General features: G+C 40.5%; 1 protein-coding gene across 1 annotated transcript in view; it reads left to right on the top strand.

Annotated features, from left to right (window-relative positions):
* The window catches only part of LOC122562073 (glutamate receptor ionotropic, NMDA 2C-like), a 126,659-nt gene that overhangs the window by 72,660 nt on the left and 33,205 nt on the right, over positions 1-20,794 (top strand). The window contains exons 4-6 of the mRNA XM_043714557.2: positions 2,681-2,795; positions 8,137-8,348; positions 18,764-18,923. Coding sequence (XP_043570492.2) covers positions 2,681-2,795; positions 8,137-8,348; positions 18,764-18,923 — 487 coding nt within the window. The remainder of the gene's footprint in view (positions 1-2,680; positions 2,796-8,136; positions 8,349-18,763; positions 18,924-20,794) is intronic.

Genomic DNA, 20,794 nt, shown 5'->3' with positions numbered 1-20,794 from the left:
TGAGGGTTACTTTTTACAGATCTGAATGTCACAGTAGAAATCAAGACTGGAGCAGCAAAATGAGTGAACGAACACCCAAATGCATGGTTAACACATTCCATGATTCAAAACAAAGCAAATTGACAGCAAATGATTGAGATTGCTGACTGGTTCAACAGTACAAAACAGAATAAAGAGTGATGGGTATGCACTTGAACTTAAAGCAAGTGACCTAGTGGCCCACAACAATCCTTGGGAGTTGAATTATTCATTATATCCATGTTTGCCAATAATAGAACTATAATTAGTATAGTAAATGCTTCAGCTGGGAATATAAAATGGCAAAGAAACATTGATTGAATGAGTGAGTAGATAGAAGTATAGCAGATACTTTTCACTGCAGTTATATGTTATGTCATCTGTTCTGGATGAAAAAGAAGTGCTAGAATTGAGTTTTTAGATAGTAAAAAGCCAGGAGCAGTAGAAAGTCCAAAGAGATTTTTGGGGGTTCTGTAAACTGATCACCAAAATGCAATGTTCGAAGAAAAATCAAAGTGTCTAATTTATTGTTAGCATTTATAACATAAGGGCTGGGAATATAAAGTGGAATGGGTATATCAACTCAGGTCAGGTTACAGAATAGCCAGGATTTTGTTGTAACCATGGGGAATTCATCTACTGATCAAACAACTAGCACAGAAACTCGATCAGTATTACACAAGGAGTGAGGAGAACTGGCAGTAATTGGTTGCAATGATGCTTACTCCCTGACTGGAGTCCAAGATGACAGAAATCAAACCTTCCAAGATCTTCCAGCCACTCAGAGGGTGACAGCATGTGTACCAGTGAGAGTGTTGGCCGTAGCTAATGGCACTGAACACAGTTGAGGACCATAATCATAGCGAGACCCCAAGTGAGGGTGAAACAAAAGCAAGGGGTAATTTTCAGTTCTTACACAATACCAGGTTCCTTGATCATGCACAAACTACCTGACCTTGAGGAAAAACCAACATGTTTTGCTCAGCACCTTCCAAGGGTTTATGATACCCACTCATTCACCACTGCATTGTAGTGGGCTCAGGGAGATAGATATCAATTAACTCATTAATGAGCTTAAATGACATTCTGCTCATGGCTAGAAATCCAACATCTGTCCATTCCAACCTCTGACTCAATCAGGAGAGGTTATGCTGCTCATGGTGGTGATGTAAGGTGTATGATATATATTTTAATATCATTTACTTTATAGGTTGGATTTTAAACCTTTCTATAGTCATGGTCATTTATTATTTTTAAAAAAATGTGAGAGAGAGTGAAAGTGTGTGAGAGAGAGACTTCCTGGATTTTGTTTTCATTGGGTGACTGTTACGAGCAGAGTGAACAGTTGGGTATTATGTTACAGGTAGAAGGTTTTGGAATTTTTTTGACTTAGGAGAAGCACCCATAGTTTGAAGAAATACCTTTTGGTTTCACTTTTGCAGAGCTCTTGGCTGAAGCTGGATGTGTAAGACAGTTGCTTCAAAATAACAGAATAGAAGTAGTTTAGAACTGTTAAAAAATAATTTACTTTAGCGTAAGGAATCAGTTTGAAAATTCCAAATCACAAATGCTTGGTTAAAATCTTGAACCAGTTATTTGAAGCTGAGAGAGTCCAAGCTCAGTTCCATTTAAACTCAAGGAAGAGGCTCTTGGATTGTCTAGGCTGGGAATTGAAATCACAATTAAGCTAAGTCCTATAGAAGTGATAGAGTGGGACTTCTGTCTGGAATGATGAGAGTAAAGGAGTGCTTTTGGGATTAACAGGATTTTATTTTACAGCATGTTTCAAAATCCTTAAACTTGTATTTATGAAAATAGTTTGGTTTATTCTATGTTGTCTTCAATTCTTTTGCATCTTAAACTTCTATTTTATTGTTAAAATCAAATTTGCAACATTGTGTGTTTGTGTTTCCAGGAAAGCCCATTCATTAAAACCAAAACAACAAAATGTGATCCACTGAGTTCAGTCTGGAATCTGATTTGTCCAGTATTAACAATAATTGGGATATTGTAAACTACAAGAACAACAGGGGCATCTCCAGCAATTGCATATATCCAATAACCATGGTTCCTGCCAAGATGGATAACATAAAATCTAACCCATGTCTTGATTGTTGTGTACAGTTCTGGGAACTGTATATAATGAAAGTTATGTTGGTCTTGGGAAGGAATGGCACACAGATTAAATAAAATGCTACAATAGCTCCAAGGGCTAGATTACAATAAAAAATTACATAACCTGAAATATGGCAAATGGTTTGAATGAAGCTTTTGGGAAAGTACATGTAGTTCTTATATAACGCAATGGTTGCATTCTTATACAAACCCAGAGTATAGAGAAATCACGCTTTAGAAACAACACTTAAAGTGTTGCCGATGCAATCGTGTTACAACCAACACGTTTAAAAGTTCGCTCTTTAGAAACAGTGTCCCCAATTCATTAATCATGTTGCAGCGAATTCACATTAATCAAATGCACGCTTTAGCAGAACAACCTGTAAATGATGGTGCAGATGGAGAGAAACTGTTTCTACCTGTGGGTGAGCATATTGCAGAGTAGTATCACCTTGAAACGATGAATAATGAATGTTTGAATTAACCAAGATTCTCTATATTTTCCATTTCACTAGACCTAACAATGATCTTGAAACATATTTCACAGGCACATGTTGAACATTAGCTGGGAAGGTAAAGACTTCTCTTTCAATGAGGATGGCTATTTGGTGAGACCATCGATGGCTGTGGTCACACTGAACCGAAGCAGATTTTGGGAAATGGTGAGTATTAGATGAATATTTTTATGATAGCGACCTGGTCAAGAACAGTCTGAATTATCCCCCAGTGATGTATTCAGTGTACATGGTTCAAATTGGTTAGTCTGTGTATGTGTTTTGTGGTGATAATATTCATAAAAATTAAAGTCAGAACATGAGGAGTGTTTGTTTCTACAAAAGATTAACCACTTAAGATTTAAATGCTTGAAGTGTGCATGAATGAAGACTATATTATATTGTTTCTTTGATCTGCACATGGTTCCTGAGATCTGCCCATGTTGGATAGTAGCTGATTAGCTATGCAGTTGCCATGGAGAGTATGGGTGTGGGAAGTGAGCATGAACAGGCATGGAGAAGGCAGAAGGAATGGATAAAGGGCAAACAGCATTCAAAATAATTGTTACAAAGTTTCAGAGAACTGAGGTGGACTTTCTAATCAGCCCACCTCAGCACTCACCTGCCCAGCGGCTGCCTAGGAAACGCTTCTGGGGTGCATTCTATCTCTGCCCCCTTGGGTGGAAATTGGGTTTACAGACACCTTTAAACTAAGGCAGGTCTGCTAAGCGAGGAAATTTTAATCTTGAAGAGGAGGAGTTTGAATGAAGAAGAGTCATACCAGACTTGAAACGGTAACTCTGATTCTCTCTCCCCAGATGCTGCCAGACTCGCTGAGTTTCTCTAGCATTCTGTGTTCATTTCAGATTTCCAACATCTCCAATATATTTTCTTTATATGGAGATTTTAATGCCTGTCCAAGGGCACATCTCACCATCACTGGGATTCAACTAGTCACCACATGAGGAAACCAAAATAAAACCAAATTGCATCAAAAATATTCACAGCCTGCTCAAGGAATTTAACATTGGGATGGGATGTACTGAGAGTCACCTCCTGCCCTTTCTTTGACCTCTCCAGCCTTAGCTAGTGACTCCAGCCCACCTTCAGTCATCTTTAGTATGGGATAGGTCTCGGGTGGGTACGCTACTGTCAGCTGCCATTTTTGCCAGTGGCTCTAACAGGCAATGGGGAAGGTGTCTGTGATGAGAACTGGAATTCCCAAGAGTCCTAAATTCCGGGAAGGATCAATGCTGGCCAGTTAAGTGCTTGATGATCCTTCTCAAATCGAGCATCAATAGTGGCAGAATAAGGCTCTTTAAATAAACATTAAATGCCCACTTAAGGACTTCAATTAATGTTGGAGTATGAGGCTGTGTCCTGAGCCTTCCTGCCTTGGACTTAATCAGGCAGACATAGGAAGGAAACAGAGTCATTGCCTCACATCCGATTAATGTTTTGCCATCCAGCAACATCAGCTTTCCCTGATGATATTCTGAGAATTCAGTGTCAGTGATATACCTCTGATTTTCATTCCCCAATTTGCTTCCCTGACCATTATCATTCTTAATCTCCAGATCCTGTCCCACCCATCATCATTCTTGCTCCCTAGTGCAAACCTTCCTTCACCTTATAATCATTCCTTAGTTTAAGTCTAATTTTTCCCACTGGTGTCATCAAGAACCAGTGACAGTGACTCTACCTATGATTCTCAATACCAAATTATTTCTCATCCTAAGATTCTCATTTCCCAGTGTAAATATCTCTCCATTATCTTTCCCAGTCCCAGTGTACTTCATTCTTCAAGATCAATCTCAGTTGCCAGCGCAGTGACACCTTATTTATATCTCTATCCCTTTTATTAATTCCATTCTCCATTGAACTTTCCACCCCATTAAAATTCTCATTCTCCAACAATATTCTGTCACCATTTCATTCACATTTAATAGTGTATGAATTTCCCATAGAAATTCAACTTAAATTACAATAAACAACAGATTGCATGTATGCATACTGTTGTAACAGTTCAGAATTAGGTCTCTGAAACACCTTACAGTTTTTATGTGATTAATTAACTGTACTGTGGTATTCATTGTGTAAACAATTTTTTATCTTTTTATCACTACACTCCAGAAATAGCAATAAATCAGTGAATCTAATGCAAATGCAAGTACAGTAACATCAGAATAACAACAATGGTTAGACTAAAATGTCATTAAGCTGTTTTCTATCTCGACTTTAACTTGACTACGCTGCCCTCAGCATTTAGAATATTGTGATCAGTTTTGGGTCCCATAGATGAGGAAGGATGTGCTGGTGTTGGAGGGGATCCAGAGGAGATTTCCAAGAATGATCCCAGGAGGGGCATGTCAGGAGCAGTTGAGGAATCTGTGTCTGTACTTGATAGAGTTCAGAAGGATGAGAGAGGTTCTAATTGAAACTTACGGAATACTGAGAGGCCTGGATTGTGTGGTCATGAAGATGATATTTTAACAAGGAGGAGAGATTAGGACCCGAGGGCACAGCCTCAAAGCAAAGGGATGACCCTTTACAACTGAAATGAGGAGGTATTTCTTCAGCCAGAGGGTGTTTAATCTGTGAAACTCATTGCTGCAGAAGGCTGAGAGGTCAAGTCATTGAGTGTGTTCAAGACAGAGATAGCTAGGTTCCTGATTAGTAAGGGGGTAAAGGGTTACAGGGAGAAGGTATGAGAATGGGAAATATATCAGCCACGATTAAACAGCGGAGCAGATTCAAATGAGCCAAATGGCCGAATGCTGCTCCTATATCTTATGGTCTTAATCTAAGTTTCATTTTCCAATAGTGACTAGACAAATATAGTCGAGACCATCAAATATGGGCTGAACAATTCAAGCACATTCCATGTTTGTGCAGATAAACCTATACCTCGGTCTCGACAGAAAACAGTTTTAACTCATCCTGAACTGGTCCCGCAGGCTACTTGGATAGTGTGAAGTTGCTTAAGTGTATGTAATGACAAATCTTCTCTCTGTCCTTCCTGCCAGGAGTTATCTGTAAAATCATAGCTTGTTCAATCGCACTGTACAGTTGTTCAGGGAATGAATGACAACAAAACTGATGCATACATCAAATTATATACACATAATCAAGCACATCCCACATCCACAATTATAGATTTGTTTAACCAATGAAATTCAACTCTATAAGAGCAAGTTTGTTCTTAATCACAAATTAAACTAAAATTGCCCTGAAGGTAGTATCACAGATAGCATTGTCAAACCTTGAATAAAATTCCAGATCAATTTCTGAGTAGGACCAACCAATATACACAATGCATACATTAGAATCTCCATGGCCCAGAGTAGAACTAGTCCTTTCTATATTCCCTGCAGTTAAGAAGAATGAGGGGAATCTAATTAACCTACTATTACAGTCTCATTGAAATTTTCTGGTCTGTGCTCTTTAACTTCGTTTCTCATTTTCCTTACCCTTTTGTTGCATATCAATAAACCTCTCATAACATTTATATGCTGTGAAAAACCTGCTCTTAATTCCATATGTCACTCCATATTCATCTACACCAGTTCTTTTCTCACGTCCTGTAACTTCATCAGGTATCCATTAAACCTCTAAAGGTCATGTTACCTTTATGACCTCTCAAGGGAATTGAAGATTCATGATCAGACTGTCAGCTTGTCCACCCAAGTGTACTTCTCTCAATCTCTGCATTTTTGAAAGGCTCTGCCTACTATTTTGAAGTAATAAGTGAGTGAAGAATGAAAAAGGCTTTTAATTGCTCTTCGACTTTATCTAAAATCACCACTAGTACCATCTGGTTCCAAACTCTAAAGGCAGAGAAGGTAAAGGAGTTGCAGAAGGGAATGATGTTCCATTACAACCTTATCAACATTTAGATCTTGGGATCCTGTGGACTCTACTGTGCTTTATTCATATCTATCTCCACTGAGAAAGCTTATCCCATCATCTACTGCCCCTCCATCCCCATCACTGGATGCAGGACAATAGAGCCCATTCTAATCTACCTGAGTTTCTGCCAATTTATTCTTCTCTAAATAACCCAGTTCTTAACCTATTTATTAGCGAGAGACTAATCCAGATTCAGAATCGTGTTGTCTGCTCCAAGTGTCTTGAATCATCAAGTTTTCACAGTCTCCTTCATGGCCTTCTTCCTCATTTTGAATCTTGTTTATTTCTGGCTTCTGCCTCTGTTCCTGATTTCTATGTTTCCAGCATTAGACACTGATACACCTAATTAAACAGTTTCCACTAAGATTGTTGTCTTTCTCTCAATCCTCCTCTAATTAGTTCATTATCTATTCCACAGAACCCCCCCGCCTTACATTTAAATCAATTTATTATGAAATGATTAGACTTTTACTGGAATGTCTCCTGATCTTCCCATCATCAACTGGAAATCCCTTCAGGTTGTGATTTTTAAGAGAACAGCAGACCTAGTCACACAAATAGACAAACAGGTGTCTTAGAAAAACTTTCACAAAACAATTACAAGTTCATAAAATTTGGAAATTTTCAAGACGATAAACTGCTTTCTACATCAAATTCATTTTGTTACTTAAACAACAGATTTATATACTGAAATTGTAATAAGAGATCCTTATTGAGATGTCATATTCACAACAGCCATATGATTGCTATAATACAATGAATTGCTCATCAGGTGCTCCATTTTTATCTTTCATGCATCCCATAAATAAATCGTAGTGAAACAAAAAAACATACAAATGACAGCAGAATAATGACAAGGACTCAGCAGAACACATATAACTTCTTAATCTCTTTCAATAATCGTGTTAATATGATTGCATCATCACCTTATTTTCAATCCCTTTCTGCAAACACATTAGTGTCGAATTGGCTTATTCCAAATTATCACAGACCATTACAAACCATTGAGTGAAGTTCAAATATTTTATTACCCTGCTTGTCTCTAGAGATACATTTGTCTTCAACTCCCCGATGCGGTACATCATAACTAACAGAAAGTAGTTTGACTCATTGTGTGCTGGTTCCACACATTGACCATGATATTGATATATTCAGATTGTGGGATTGCCTGTCACACATATTTCTTTCTCATTTGATTCTCATTCTGCAACTTCATTATTATCTCATTAACAGCCTCATTTGCTCATGCCAGTGTTAGACAACCTATAATTCACATTTTCCACTGTACTACTCACTCCAATAGGACTCTGACATTCTTGGCAAAACCTCACCTGACTATTCCCCAGATTCATTCTTTTCCCACTATCAATCCATTTGCAAGTGTCAGTGTAGCACCATAAACCCTTCCCATATCAGTCACGGTCATTCTTATTGTCCAGTGCCAGCACTTCTCCACTATTCTCATTCTCTTGCATAACTCTCTATCATTATGAAGATTGAATAAAGAGAAATTATAATGGCTGGACGGTTAGATTTGAGGTGACTGCCACTCTTTGCATATACTGAGAGTTAAATGTAAAATCTCTCCACGCATCTACAGGTTGGAAGATGGGAAAATGGCTTGATAAGAATGAAATATCCAGTGTGGCCAAGATATGGAAAATTCCAGCAACCTGTAACTGACAGTGCCCATTTAACTGTTGCCACATTGGAGGAGAGGCCATTTGTGATTGTGGAAGAAGCAGATCCTGAAAATGGAGCGTGTGTACGGAATACTGTCCCCTGCAGGAAGCAAGCAAACCTGAGTGAAAGGTAAGGAGCTTCATTTTGTGATGTAGGTAATAAACTGGTGCAATGCCTACAGGAATCACAGGCTCACAATTACATGGATTTAAAAGTCTAGTGATGACTGTGGAACTCTTGATGATTTTTTTGGAAAAACCCAACTGGTTCACTAATGTCCCTTAGGGAAGGAAACTGCCATCTTTATCTGGTCTGGCCGACAAGTAAGTACAAGGCATTCATTTGTCTCAACTACTATAGAGTGAAAAAGGAATGAAATCAGATGTACCACTTGACATCAACAAACAACTTGATATAGACATAGTCACAGGATAATTTGTTACACAGAATGTTCTCGACATCATCATTCCTGTGGAAAAGGACATACCCAGCAGAGGCAATAGAGCCATAAGGATACTGCTATAGGAGTTCTTAACATTCTACATCCAATGAGGTCTCATGGCATCAGGTCATACATGGGAGAGAGAGCCTGCTACTGGTCACCATGTCCCTCACTCCCCATACCACGTCCCCACATTCTACCAACACCCCCCCACTGACCAACATAGAGATCAGTGATCCTCCATGTTGACCAATACTTGGAAGAAGCACTGAGGATCACAAGACTGGGAGATTTACATGTAATGGAAAGGCATGGACTGATTAGGAATAGTCAGCATGGCTTGTGCATGGGAAATCATGTCTCATGAATTTGATTGAGCTTTTGAAGGATTTTTGAGGGAAGAGCAGTAGGCGTGGTCTATTTGGACTTCTGTAAGGCATTCAACAAGGTTCCAACAAGGTAAGATCTCAGAATACAGGGAGAACTAACCATTTGGATACAGAACTGGCTTGAAGGTAGAAGACAGAGGGTTTTAGTAGAGGGTTGCTTTTCAGGCTGGAGGCCTGTGAGCAGTGCAGTGCTGCAAGGATCGGTGCTGGGTTCACTACTTTTTGCCATTTATATAAATGAATTGGAAGTGAGCATAGGAAGTATAGTTAGTAAGTTTGCAGATGACACCAAAATTGGAGGTGAAGTGGACAGCGAAGAAGGCTACCTCACAGTACAACAGGATCTTGATCAGTTGGGCAAATGGGCTGAGGAGTGGCAGATGGAGTTTAATTTAGATAAATGTGAGGTGCTGCACTTTGGAAAAGCAAACCACTTAATGGTAAGGTCCTGTGGAGTGTTGTTGAACAAAGAGACCTTGGAGTGCAGGTTCATAGTTCCTTGCAAGTGGAGGATAATGAAGGTGGTGTTTGGTATAATTTCCTTTATTGGTCAGAGCATTGAGTATAGGATTTGGGAGGTCATGTTGTGGTTGTCCATGATATTGGTTTGGTCACTTTTGGAATATGCACACAATTCTGGTCTCCTTCCCATTGGAAGGGTGTTGTGAAACTTGAAAGGGTTCAGAAAAGATTTAGATTAGATTACTTACAGTGTGGAATCAGGCCCTTTGGCCCAACAAGTCCACACCGACCCTCCGAAAAGCAACCCACCCAGACCTATTCCCTTACATTTGCCCCTTCACCTAACACGGTGGGCAATTTAGCATGGCCAATTCACCTAATCTGCACATCTTTGGACTGTGGGAGGAAACCGGAGCACCCGGAGGAAACCCACACAGACACAGGGAGAATGCGCAAACTCCACACAGACAGTGGCCTGAGGCAGGAATTGAACCTGGGTTCTGGCACTGTGAGGCAGCAGTGCTAACCACTGTGCCACCATGCCATCCACTGCCACCATGCCGCCCACATGGATGTTGCCAGGTTCAGAGGATTTGAGCTAAAGGGAGAGGCTGAATAGGCTGGGGCTGTTTTCCCTGGAGCATTGGAGGCTAAGGGGTGACCTTATAGAGGTTTATAAAATCATGAGGGGCATGGATAGGATAAATAGACAAAGTCTTTTCCCTGGGGTGGACGAGGTTTAGGTTGAGGGGGGAAAAGATGTAAAAGGGACCTAACGAGCAACGTTTTCACACAGAGGGTGGTGCATGTATGGAATGAACTGCCAGAGGAAGTGGTGGAGGCTAGTACAATTACAGCATTTAAAAGGCATCTGGATGGGAATATGAATAGGAAGGGTTGAGAGGGGGTATGGAAAGTGGGACTAGATTAGGTTAGGATATTTGGTCAGCATGGATAAGTTGGACCGAAGGATCTGTTTCCATGTTGTATACCTCTATGACTCTATAACTACCTCAGCAACATGACTACTGATCAAGCTGGTCGGGTCCTAAAGGATACAGCTGCGAGACTTCGTCTGCAACAAGTGGTGAGGGAGCCAAGAGGGAAACACATAGCTCAGCAACTTCTTTGTTGCATCTGTCCGTGACAGTATTGATAAGATTGACCACCATACAGCCTGTGTGGAGGTGAAGATCTAGTTTGACATTGAGAATACTTCCATTGTATTGTCTGGCACCATCACCATGCTTAATGGGACAGACTTTGAACAGATTTGGCAACTCAAGACCGTGAATCCAGGAGGTGCCCATGAGCAGCAGCAGAATTTAACTGTGACACAATCTGCAACCTCATGGTTCATTATACTCCCCAAACTACCATTATCATCAAGCCAGGGGATCAATGCTGGTTCAATGAAGAGTGCGGGAGGGTATGTATGGAGCAGTCATACTTTAAAAATGAGATGCTAACCTGATGAAGCTACACAACAGGAATGCCAGAACTGTAAGCAGCATGCGATAGGTAGGGACAAGTGATTCCACAGCCAATGCATTTGATCAGAACGCTGCAATCCTGCCATATCCAACCATGAGTGGTAATAGATAATTAAACAACTCATAGGGAGGCAAACATCCCTATCCTCATTGATATGCTAAGCTTCCCCATCAAAGAAAAAGACAAGACTGATGCACTCATAACAACCTTCAGTCTGAAGTGCCAAGTTAATGATCTATCTCACTCCTCCAGAGCCCCTGCCATTACAAATGACAGTCTTTAGCCAATTCAATTCCCTCCATGAGGTATCAGGAAATGGTTGGAGGCACTGGATATTGCAAAGGCTATTGGCCTTGACAATATTCCAGCAATAGTAATGAAAATTGTCTGCTGGAACTTGCCCACCCTGAGCCAGCTATTCCAGTATAGCTACAATACTGGCATCCAGCCAACAATGTGGTGACAATGTCCTGTATACATAAAAACAGAGCAAATCCAACCAGGCCAAATATCATCCTCTCAGTCTACTCTGGATCATCAGTAAAGTGATGGAGGATGTCAACAACAGTGCTAACAAGCAGCACTTGTTTAGCAATAATTTGCTCAGTGACTCTTGGGTTGGGTTCTGCCAGGGCCACTGAGCTCCAGGCCTCATTACTTCCTTGGTTCAAACATGGACAAAGGATCTGGACTCTTCACAGAGGTATGGTGAGATTGACTGTCTTCAACCGAGTGTAGGATCAGAGACCTAGCAAAACTCAAGTCAATGTGAATCAAAAGGAAAAAAAATCTCTGCCGGTTGTAATCATGTTTGACACAAAAGGAAGATGGTTGGAGTTGTTGTTGGTTTGTCATCATAGATCAAGGACAACTCTGCAGGAATTCTTCATTCTAGTGTCCTAGGTTCAACCATCTTCAGCAGGTTCATCAATTACCTTCCTTCATTATAAGGTCAGAAGTGGGGATATTTGCTGGTGACTGCAGCAAGACCTGGACAATATCCAGGTTTGGACATGCAAATGAAAAGTGACATTCATGCCACACAAGTGTCAAGCAATGACCATCTCAAGAAAGAGAGAATGAAATCATTGCCAGTTGATGACAATCACCATTAGCATTACCATTACAGAATCTCCCACCTTTAACATTCTGGGAGTTCGAGTTGATCAGAAACTGAACTGGACTAGCCATGTATGTATTGTGGCTACAAAAGCAGGTCAAAGGCAAGGGAATCCTACAGCAAGTAACTCACCTTCAGACTCTGCAAGATACTTGTCATTGTAGACTCACCTCCTTCAGTACCCTCTAAGTTTTATTTTTATTTGTTTATGTGATATGGGCATCTCTGGCTGGGTCAGCATTTTTTGTCCATCCTTAATTTCCAGAAGGTAGTTAAGTGTTAACCACATTGCTGTGGGCCTGGGATCATATCAGGCCAGGTCAGATAAGGTTGGCAGTTACCTTCCCAAAATTGTGAACCAGATGGCTTATTACAACATTCAACAGTTATTTATACAGAGTCTATAGATGACTATGACACAGGTGGGACTTGAACCAAGGCCTTATGGCCTGGAGGTAGGGACAATACACTGCATTAAGAGCACTTATAGTGCAGTTGGGGCAGCAGGGTGGCTCAGTGGTTAGCACTGCTGCCTCACAACGCCAGGGTCCTGGGTTCGATTCCTGGCTCAGGCAATCGTCTGTGTGGAGTTTGCACATTCTCCCAGTGTCTGCGTGGGTTTCCTCCGGGTGCTCCAGTTTCCTCCCACAGTCCAAAGATGTGCAGGTCAGGTGAATTGGCCACGCTAAATTGCCCATAGTGTTAGGTGGATTAGTCATGGGTAAATGTAGGAGAATAGGTGGGTTGCTCTTCAGAGGGTCGGTGTGGATTTGTTGGGCCAAGGGACCTGTTTCCACACTGTAGGGAATCTAATTTAAAAAAAAACAACATTTTCCCATGACATATGTTAAGCTAACTGGTCTAGAGTGATTTTTTTTGTCTATTCTTTTTGAATAAGGATGTTACATTTGCAGTTTTCCAATCTGGTGGGACTTTTCCCAAAATCTAGGAAGACCATTACCTGTGCTTCCACTATGTCATTAACTACTTCCTTTAAAGTCCTAGGACACAACACAAAGTTCAGGGGATCTATTAGTGTTTAGCCCCATTAGTTTCCCTAGTACTTTCTCTCTAATCAGTTATTGTGTTTATTTGCTGTCCCACTTTGCGCACTTAATTGTTCAGTGGTTTTGTTAACGCAACTAATGTCCTCAACCATAAAACCTTATTCAATTCCTCTGCCATTTCCTGATTCCCCATTATTATTTCACCAGCCTCGTTATTTCAGGGGCCTATATTGAAGCTGGCCTCACTGTTGCCTTTTTAAGTATTTAAAGAAGCTCTTACCGTCCATTTTTATATTACTTGCCAGTTTACCCTCATTAACTATTGTCTCCCTCTTTATTCATTTTTGGTCATCTTTTGTTGATTTATATTTTTTTTCCCAAACCTCTAGTTTGCGACTAATCCTTGCCACATTACATGCTATTTCTTTCAACTTAATACTATTCTCAATGTCCTTGGTTAACCATGGTTGGTTTATTCCCTCCCTGTAGTCCTTCTTCCTCACTGGAATATAACGTAAAAGTGAGTTATGAACTGTTTCTTTAAACATTTGCCTTTGTTCCTCTAAGTGTGCAGAAGACTATGAAATTTTACAGAGGGATATAGATACTTTAAGTGAGTGGGCAAAGGTCTAGCAGATGAAGTACAATATTAATAAATGTGAAATCATCCATTTTGGTAGGAGTAACAGTAAAAGAACAATTATTTGAATAGTAAAAAATTCCAGCACACTGTTCTGCAGAGGGACCTGCTTGTCTTTGTGCACGAATCACAGAGGTTTGGTCTGCAGGTGCAACAGGTAATTAAAAAGGCAAATGGAATTTTGTCCTTCATTGCTAAAGGAATTGAGTTTAAAAACAGAGAGGTTATGTTGCAGCCATATAGGGCTGGTGAGGCCACACCTAGGGTACTGTGTGCAGTGTTTGGTCTCCTTACTTGAGAAAGGATGTACTGGTACTGGAGGGGGTGCAGAGGAGGTTCACTAGGTTGATTCTGGAGTTGAGGGGGTTGGTTTATGAGAAGAGACTTAGTAAATTGGGATTATATTCATTGGAATTTAGAAGAATGAGGGGGAATCTTATAGAAATATATAAAATTGTGAAGTGAATAGATAAAATAGAAGTAGAGAGGATGTTTCCACTGGTGGGTGAAACTAGGGCAAAAGGGCATAATCTCAAAATTAGGAGGAGCAGATTTAGGACTGAATTGAGAAGGAATTTCTTCACCCAGAGGGTCGTGAATCTGTGGAATTCCCTGCCCAGCGAAGTAGCGGAGGCTTCCTCAGTAAATGTTTTTAAAGCTAAAATAATGTTTTGAACAGTAAAGGAATTAAGGGCTATGGAGAAAGGGTAGGTAAGTGGAGGTAAGGCCCTGAAAAGATCAGCCATGATTTTATTGAATGGCACAGCAGGCTAGAAGGGCCAGATGGCCTATTCCTGCTCCTAGTTCATAAGTTCTTACGTTCTTATGTAACTATTTTTTTGCTAAATTCTTTTCCCAATCCACTCTAGCCAACACTGGCTTCATCGCTATGTGATTACCCTTATTTTTTACAAGCATGCAGTGGGGTGAAGATTAGTGGGAAGCCTTTAAAAACCAACAGAGGATAACCAAAAAGACAATAAGAGGGGAGATGATGAAATATGAGAGTAAGGGAGCTGGTGATATCTAAAAAAAAATCTTGCAATTTTCTTTTATATCTAAAAGGTAAGAAATAGGGAAGAGTGTATATTGGACCATTGGACTGCTGGAAAGTGAGCCTAGACAATAGGTAAAAAGGAAGAAATGGCAGAGAATCAGAATAGGTACTTTACATCGGTTTTCACAGTGCAAGACACTAGTAGCATACCAGAACTTCAAAAGAAAGCCAGGGGCAAAGTAAGTGTGGTGGGCATCACTATGGAGAAGTGATGGAGAAGGTGCTAAGGAAGCTTAAAGTTCTGAAGGTTCATAAATCACCTGGATCAGATGGATTACACCCCATTTGAGTTGGAATCATAGAATCCCGACAGTACAGACAGAGGCCATTCAGCCCATCAAGTCTTCACCAACCCTCCAAAGAACACCCCGCCTCCAACCATCCCCAAAACCCCACATTTAGGTGGCTAATCCACCTAACCTACACATCTTTGGACTGTGGAAGAAAACCAGAGCATCCATCAAAAACAGAAGTTAACTCGGGGAGAACATGCATTCTCCACACAGACAGTCACCTGAAGTTCGAATAAAACCCATGTCCCCGGCTGTGAGGCAGCAGTGTTAAACATAATATTACCATACCATCCTTATGCTCTGAAGGAGATGGCTGAGGATATTGTAGAGATATTTGTGGAGATCTTTCAGGAATAACTGGAGTCATAGAAGGTCTCAGATACCTAGATAATGGTCAACGTAACTCCTCTGTTTAAGAGGGGAGAGATGTAGAAGGTAGGAAATAATATCCTGACCTCAGTTGATGGTAAGATTTTAGAGACCATTATTAAGATGAGATTGCGGAGTGCTTGGAAGTGCATGGTAAAATAGGGCTGAGTCAGCATTTCTTCGTCATGATTTGGTCATACCTGACAAATCTGTTACAATTCTTTGAAGAAGTAATGTGCAAGTTAGACAAAGGTGAGCCAGTGGGTGTGATCTATTGGATTTTCAGAAGACCTTTGATAAGGTGCTGCACAGGAGGTTGCTAAATAAGATAAGAGCACATGCAATTACAGGCAAGGTACTGGAATGGATAGAGATTGGCTGACCGATAGGCAGCAGAGAGTGGGGATCAAGGAGAGTTTTTCAGGGTGACAGCAGTGATTAGAGGAGTTCCATAGGGGTCTGTGTTGGGAATGCAACTATTCACGTTACACATTAATAATCTGGATGAAGGAACTGAGGGGATTGTTCCTAAGCTTGCAAATGATAGAAACATAGTTGTAGGTGTGGTAGTGTTGATTAAGTAGGGAAGCTGCAGAAGGACTTAGTCAGGCTAGGAGAGTGGGCAAAGATGTGGCAGATGGAATACAATGTGGAAAAGTGTGAGGTTATGCACTTTGGTAGGAAGAATAGAAGCACAGATTATTTTCTAAAGATTAAAGGATTCAAAAATCTGAAACACGAAGAAACTTTGGAGTCAAAGTTCAGGATTCCCTTAAGGTTAACGTTGCAAGTTCCGTTGGTGGTTAGAAAGGCAAATGCAGTGTTAGCATTCACTTCAAGAGAATACAAGAGCAGAATTGTATTGCTGAGGCTGTATAAGGCTTTGGTCAGAATGCATTTAGAATGTTGTGAGCAATTCTGGGTCCCATATTTAACAAAGGATACACTGGAATTGGAAGGGAGCCAGAGGTGGTTTACAAGAATGATGCTGAGAATGAAGGGCTTATCATATGAGTAGTAGTTGAAGACTCTGGGTCTGACTCGATGGAGTGTTAGAAGGATTGGAGGATCTGATTGAAACTTTATACTGAGAGGTCTGGATAGTGTTGGTGGAAAAGGTGTTTCTACTAGTAGGAGAGACTAGGACCCAAAGAACCTCAGAGTGAAGGGACAATCCCTTAGAACTGAGATGAGGAGGAACTGCTTCAGCTAGAGAGTGGGTCTCCCTGCGATAGGAAGGATGTTGTGAAACTTGAAAGGGTTCAGAAAAGATTAACAAGGATGTTTCCAAGTCTGGAGGGTTTGAGCTATAAGGAGAGGCTGAATAGGCTGGGGCTGTTTTTCAAAGTTTGGGAGAAGATTTGTAGCTCGGGTGCTTGTTGTGGTTCTGTTCGCCGAGCTGGGAATTTGTGTTGCAGACGTTTCGTCCCCTGTCTAGGTGACATCCTCAGTGCTTGGGAGCCTCCTCTGAAGCGCTTCTGTGATGTTTCCTCCGGCATTTATAGTGATTTGTATCTGCCGCTTCCGGTTGTCAGTTCCAGCTGTCCGCTGCAGTGACCGGTATATTGGGTCCAGGTCGATGTGCTTGTTGATTGAATCCAGGGCTGTTTCCCCTGGAATGATCTTGTAGACGTTTATAAAATCACGAGGGGCACAAATAGGGTGAATGGTCATGGTCTTTTCCCCAGGGTAGGAGAGTCCAAAACTAGAGGGTATAAGTTTAAGGTGAGAAGAGAAAGATAGAAATCCTAAGGGGCAACATTTTCATGCAGAGGATGATGCACATGTGGAATGAGCTGCCAGAGGAAGTGATGGAGGCTGGCACAGTTACAACATTTAAAAGGCACCTGGATGGGTACATGAATAGGAAGAGTTTAGAGGGTCAACTGCTGCAAATGGGGCTAGATTAGTTTAGGATATTTGGTCGGTGTGGACAAATTGGACCGAAGGGTCTGTTTCCGTGCTGTACATTTTTATGATTAATCTGTGGAACCTATGGCCAAAGAGGGCTGTGGAGGGCAAGTTATTGAGTGTATTTAAGACAGATACATTCTTGATTGGTAAAGGAATCAAAGTTTTTGGAGAGAACAGAGTTGAGAAATATGTCAACCACGATCGCATGGTGGAGCAGACTTCATATGCCAAATGGCCTAATTCTGCTATGTCCTATGGTTGTATCTGCCTTGTCATTAATACTACATCACCACCCATCCATTTCCAGATCCTTGCAATATCCAATCAGAATTGGATTGATCTTGCTTTTTGTAGCAGAACATACCTGGGACGTCTCCATAGTGCCGGTTAGATGTTTCCATTTCAGATGTATTACAGTAACTTGACTTTAGACATGATTAGTTCTGAAGGAAAAGTATTCACTACTATGGTTAAAATGTTGTAAAGGCCCATAGCATCCAGTGCCTTCAGTGATTTGCTTAATCTGTCTCAAAATTGTGATATGGAGAACCTCAGGGCAAAGCTGAGGTGCATTAACCATCACCACTTTTGGATGAAGGATAATGCAAATCTTTCAATCTTGCTTTTCATTGGTTTGTGGGCTCTTCAATCATTGAGAATGAGGATATTTCTGACATTTTCTCCTTTGTTTAGTTGTTGAATTATGATGAGATGTGGCAAGACTGCAGAAATGTAATCTTGGTCATGAGGTTGCTTAGCTGTGTCTCTGACACATTGATTTTATTAGTTAACCGGTATGTAGTCCATGTTCTAGCCTCACTGAGTAGGACCTCACTTCTAGATATGCCTTGTGTTGCTCCTGACATCGTCTTCTACTCTCTTCATTGATCCAGGGTTAGTACCTGAATACTGTTCTGCTGTTGCTGATGGCCCACAGCTGCATGCCTAACTCTAGGATGTAAGATCTGTTTTTAGCACAGTAAATGTGTTATACAATAGAGTGTATTGTTCTCAGTGTGAAGATTGGATTTTATCTCAAGAACAGCAAAGCGATCACTCTTGCCAATACTGACACAGAGGTTTCTTCCCCTATGACTGACCTGATATCTTGATACAGCCTGGGGGCTGGAATCAATGCTGAGGAATCCCATTCCCTCCAAACTTAGTTTTTCATTCCAGAATAAAATAAATAGCTGAGTTCAAATTCGCAGGCAGCCACCTAGGGTTTGAGATTATATGTCTGATCATGAGGCCAGGTCTCTGGACTTCTTAGTCTGTAACTTGTTGTGGAGCTTCTTAAAACTGTGCCAAGTCCTGATCTGTTGCGATGCATTGTCTTAACCTAAACATATTTCAGCATTGCAGAGACGTACACCAAGCTGTGCTGTAAAGGATTTTGCATCGACATCCTGAAGAAACTCGCAAAAACTGTCAAATTTTCCTATGACCTTTACCTCGTGACCAATGGGAAACACGGCAAGAAAGTTCGGGGAACCTGGAACGGAATGATTGGAGAGGTATGGAATTCATGTCTCCTCTGAGGAACAATGAAAAATAATCATCAATGGATGGGGCACGGCTTGGTGACACGGGCTTGGGAGGTTGAGGGTTGCAGCAGAATGGCAAGTGTGGGATCGAAGGTCAAGCTGTCATTGGGAGAACTTAAAGAATATTTAAACAGAAACCATGCAGCCAACAAATAACACATGCTCAAACTTCACAAGATGTTTATTTATTAAGCAACAATTACTAAATAACTATCAAATGCAGACAAATCAAAACAAACAAATATGAACCAGACACATAAAAACTACTGACACTACATATATAGATCAATCACTCTCAACATAATTCAAAAAAGTTACAAGAAACATAGATCATCACCTTCAATAAAACAAGACACTCACATTAAATACCATTTATTCGGGCCAAATAAATACTATTCGTTAAATACAGAAAAATAAACAAAACAAAAAGAAAATCACACTCACTTAACAGAATTACTCATTTTGTATAAATTCAGAGACCGTTGAAATAGAGGCCGGTTTCCCATCACCAGTTCACCCTTTTTTTAAAAACATGTGGAAAGTCCTGGACACTGGTCCACCTTCCTCAGAGTGTCAGGGTATCTGAGGCTCCCTGATTGGGGCCGTTAGAATATAAGTTCCCTGATTGAATGAGACTATGAGGTCAGTGAACTTATATTCTATGACCTCATTATTATCACTACATCCTTTAACTTAGAAAATGAAACCCAATCAATAGAGCACATTCACAATTAAGGGCCCCCAAATCAAATAAAGAAAAAATACTTTCATTCCGTCCATACAGACCACTCCACCAGATACATAACAACAACAGAAATTTGGACCACTTGTAGCAATTAAATGTGGGTAGTAATCAAAATATAAAATTAACTTGTACTCTATTAATATAAATCACTGATGCAAACTATGAGAAAGTGAAGACTGCAGATGCTAGAGAGTCAGAGTCAAAACGTGTGGCGCTGGAAAACCACAGCAGGTCAGGCAGCATCCGAGGAGAATCAACGTTTCAAGGGTAAGCCCTTCATCAGGAATTCCTGAACGTTATTCCTGAAACATCGACTCTCCTGCTCTTTGGATGCTGCCTGACCTGCTGTGCTTTTCAAGTGCCACACCTTTCAATTCTGATGAGGCAATTTTGTTTGAGGCAAGAAACAAGACAGACATAAACCAAGCATCTCCAGGCCAGTCCGTCAAATGTTGGTGATGGAGGAATTAATGGAAGCTAATATCAGAGACAAAATACATTTTCATTTGCAACAACACTATTTACTCAAGGAATACAGCTGTGGATTTGTTAAAAGAAATAACATCTGACTAAGTGGATCAAATGTTTCAACAGAGGGGGTATTGCAGTAGCTGTTGCATGTATGGACCCTCAGAATATGTTTTAAAAAGTCTCAAAGGATGATTGCTAAGGCAGAAGCCTATCGAATTAAGAGTTTTGACAAAGAAAAAAACCCTCTAGTGAAGGAATCATTAACCAAAAACCATAATTATAAAAGTATTTCAGACATTTGGATCTGGAATTCTTTACCCAAAAAATAGGAGGCAGATAAATAAATATATTTTTAAAAGCAGTTGGATGCATATTTTAGGGTGACAAAATTGCAGGATGATAGGCAAATGAAAAGGACATGGGACTAAATGCAATGCTCTAAGAGCCAGCATTGGCATGATGGATTGAATGACTTCATTTGGTGATTAACTCGTCTAATAAAGATAGACCATTGACACCTAGTCAATACAAAACCCCTTACACTCAGCAAATACAAACTCTTCATATTTACTCTAAGTCTACTCACATTAAACCAGTAGAAAACACTCACTCCAAATAAATGCTG

Source organism: Chiloscyllium plagiosum, unplaced genomic scaffold, assembly GCF_037043375.1.
Source record: "Chiloscyllium plagiosum isolate Xiang-an unplaced genomic scaffold, Cpla_swu_hap1 HiC_scaffold_25, whole genome shotgun sequence".
In the NCBI taxonomy this organism is placed as follows: Eukaryota; Metazoa; Chordata; class Chondrichthyes; order Orectolobiformes; family Hemiscylliidae; genus Chiloscyllium; species Chiloscyllium plagiosum.
The sequence above is the reverse complement of the archived record's forward strand: the minus strand, read 5'-3'. Positions and strand labels throughout refer to the sequence as shown.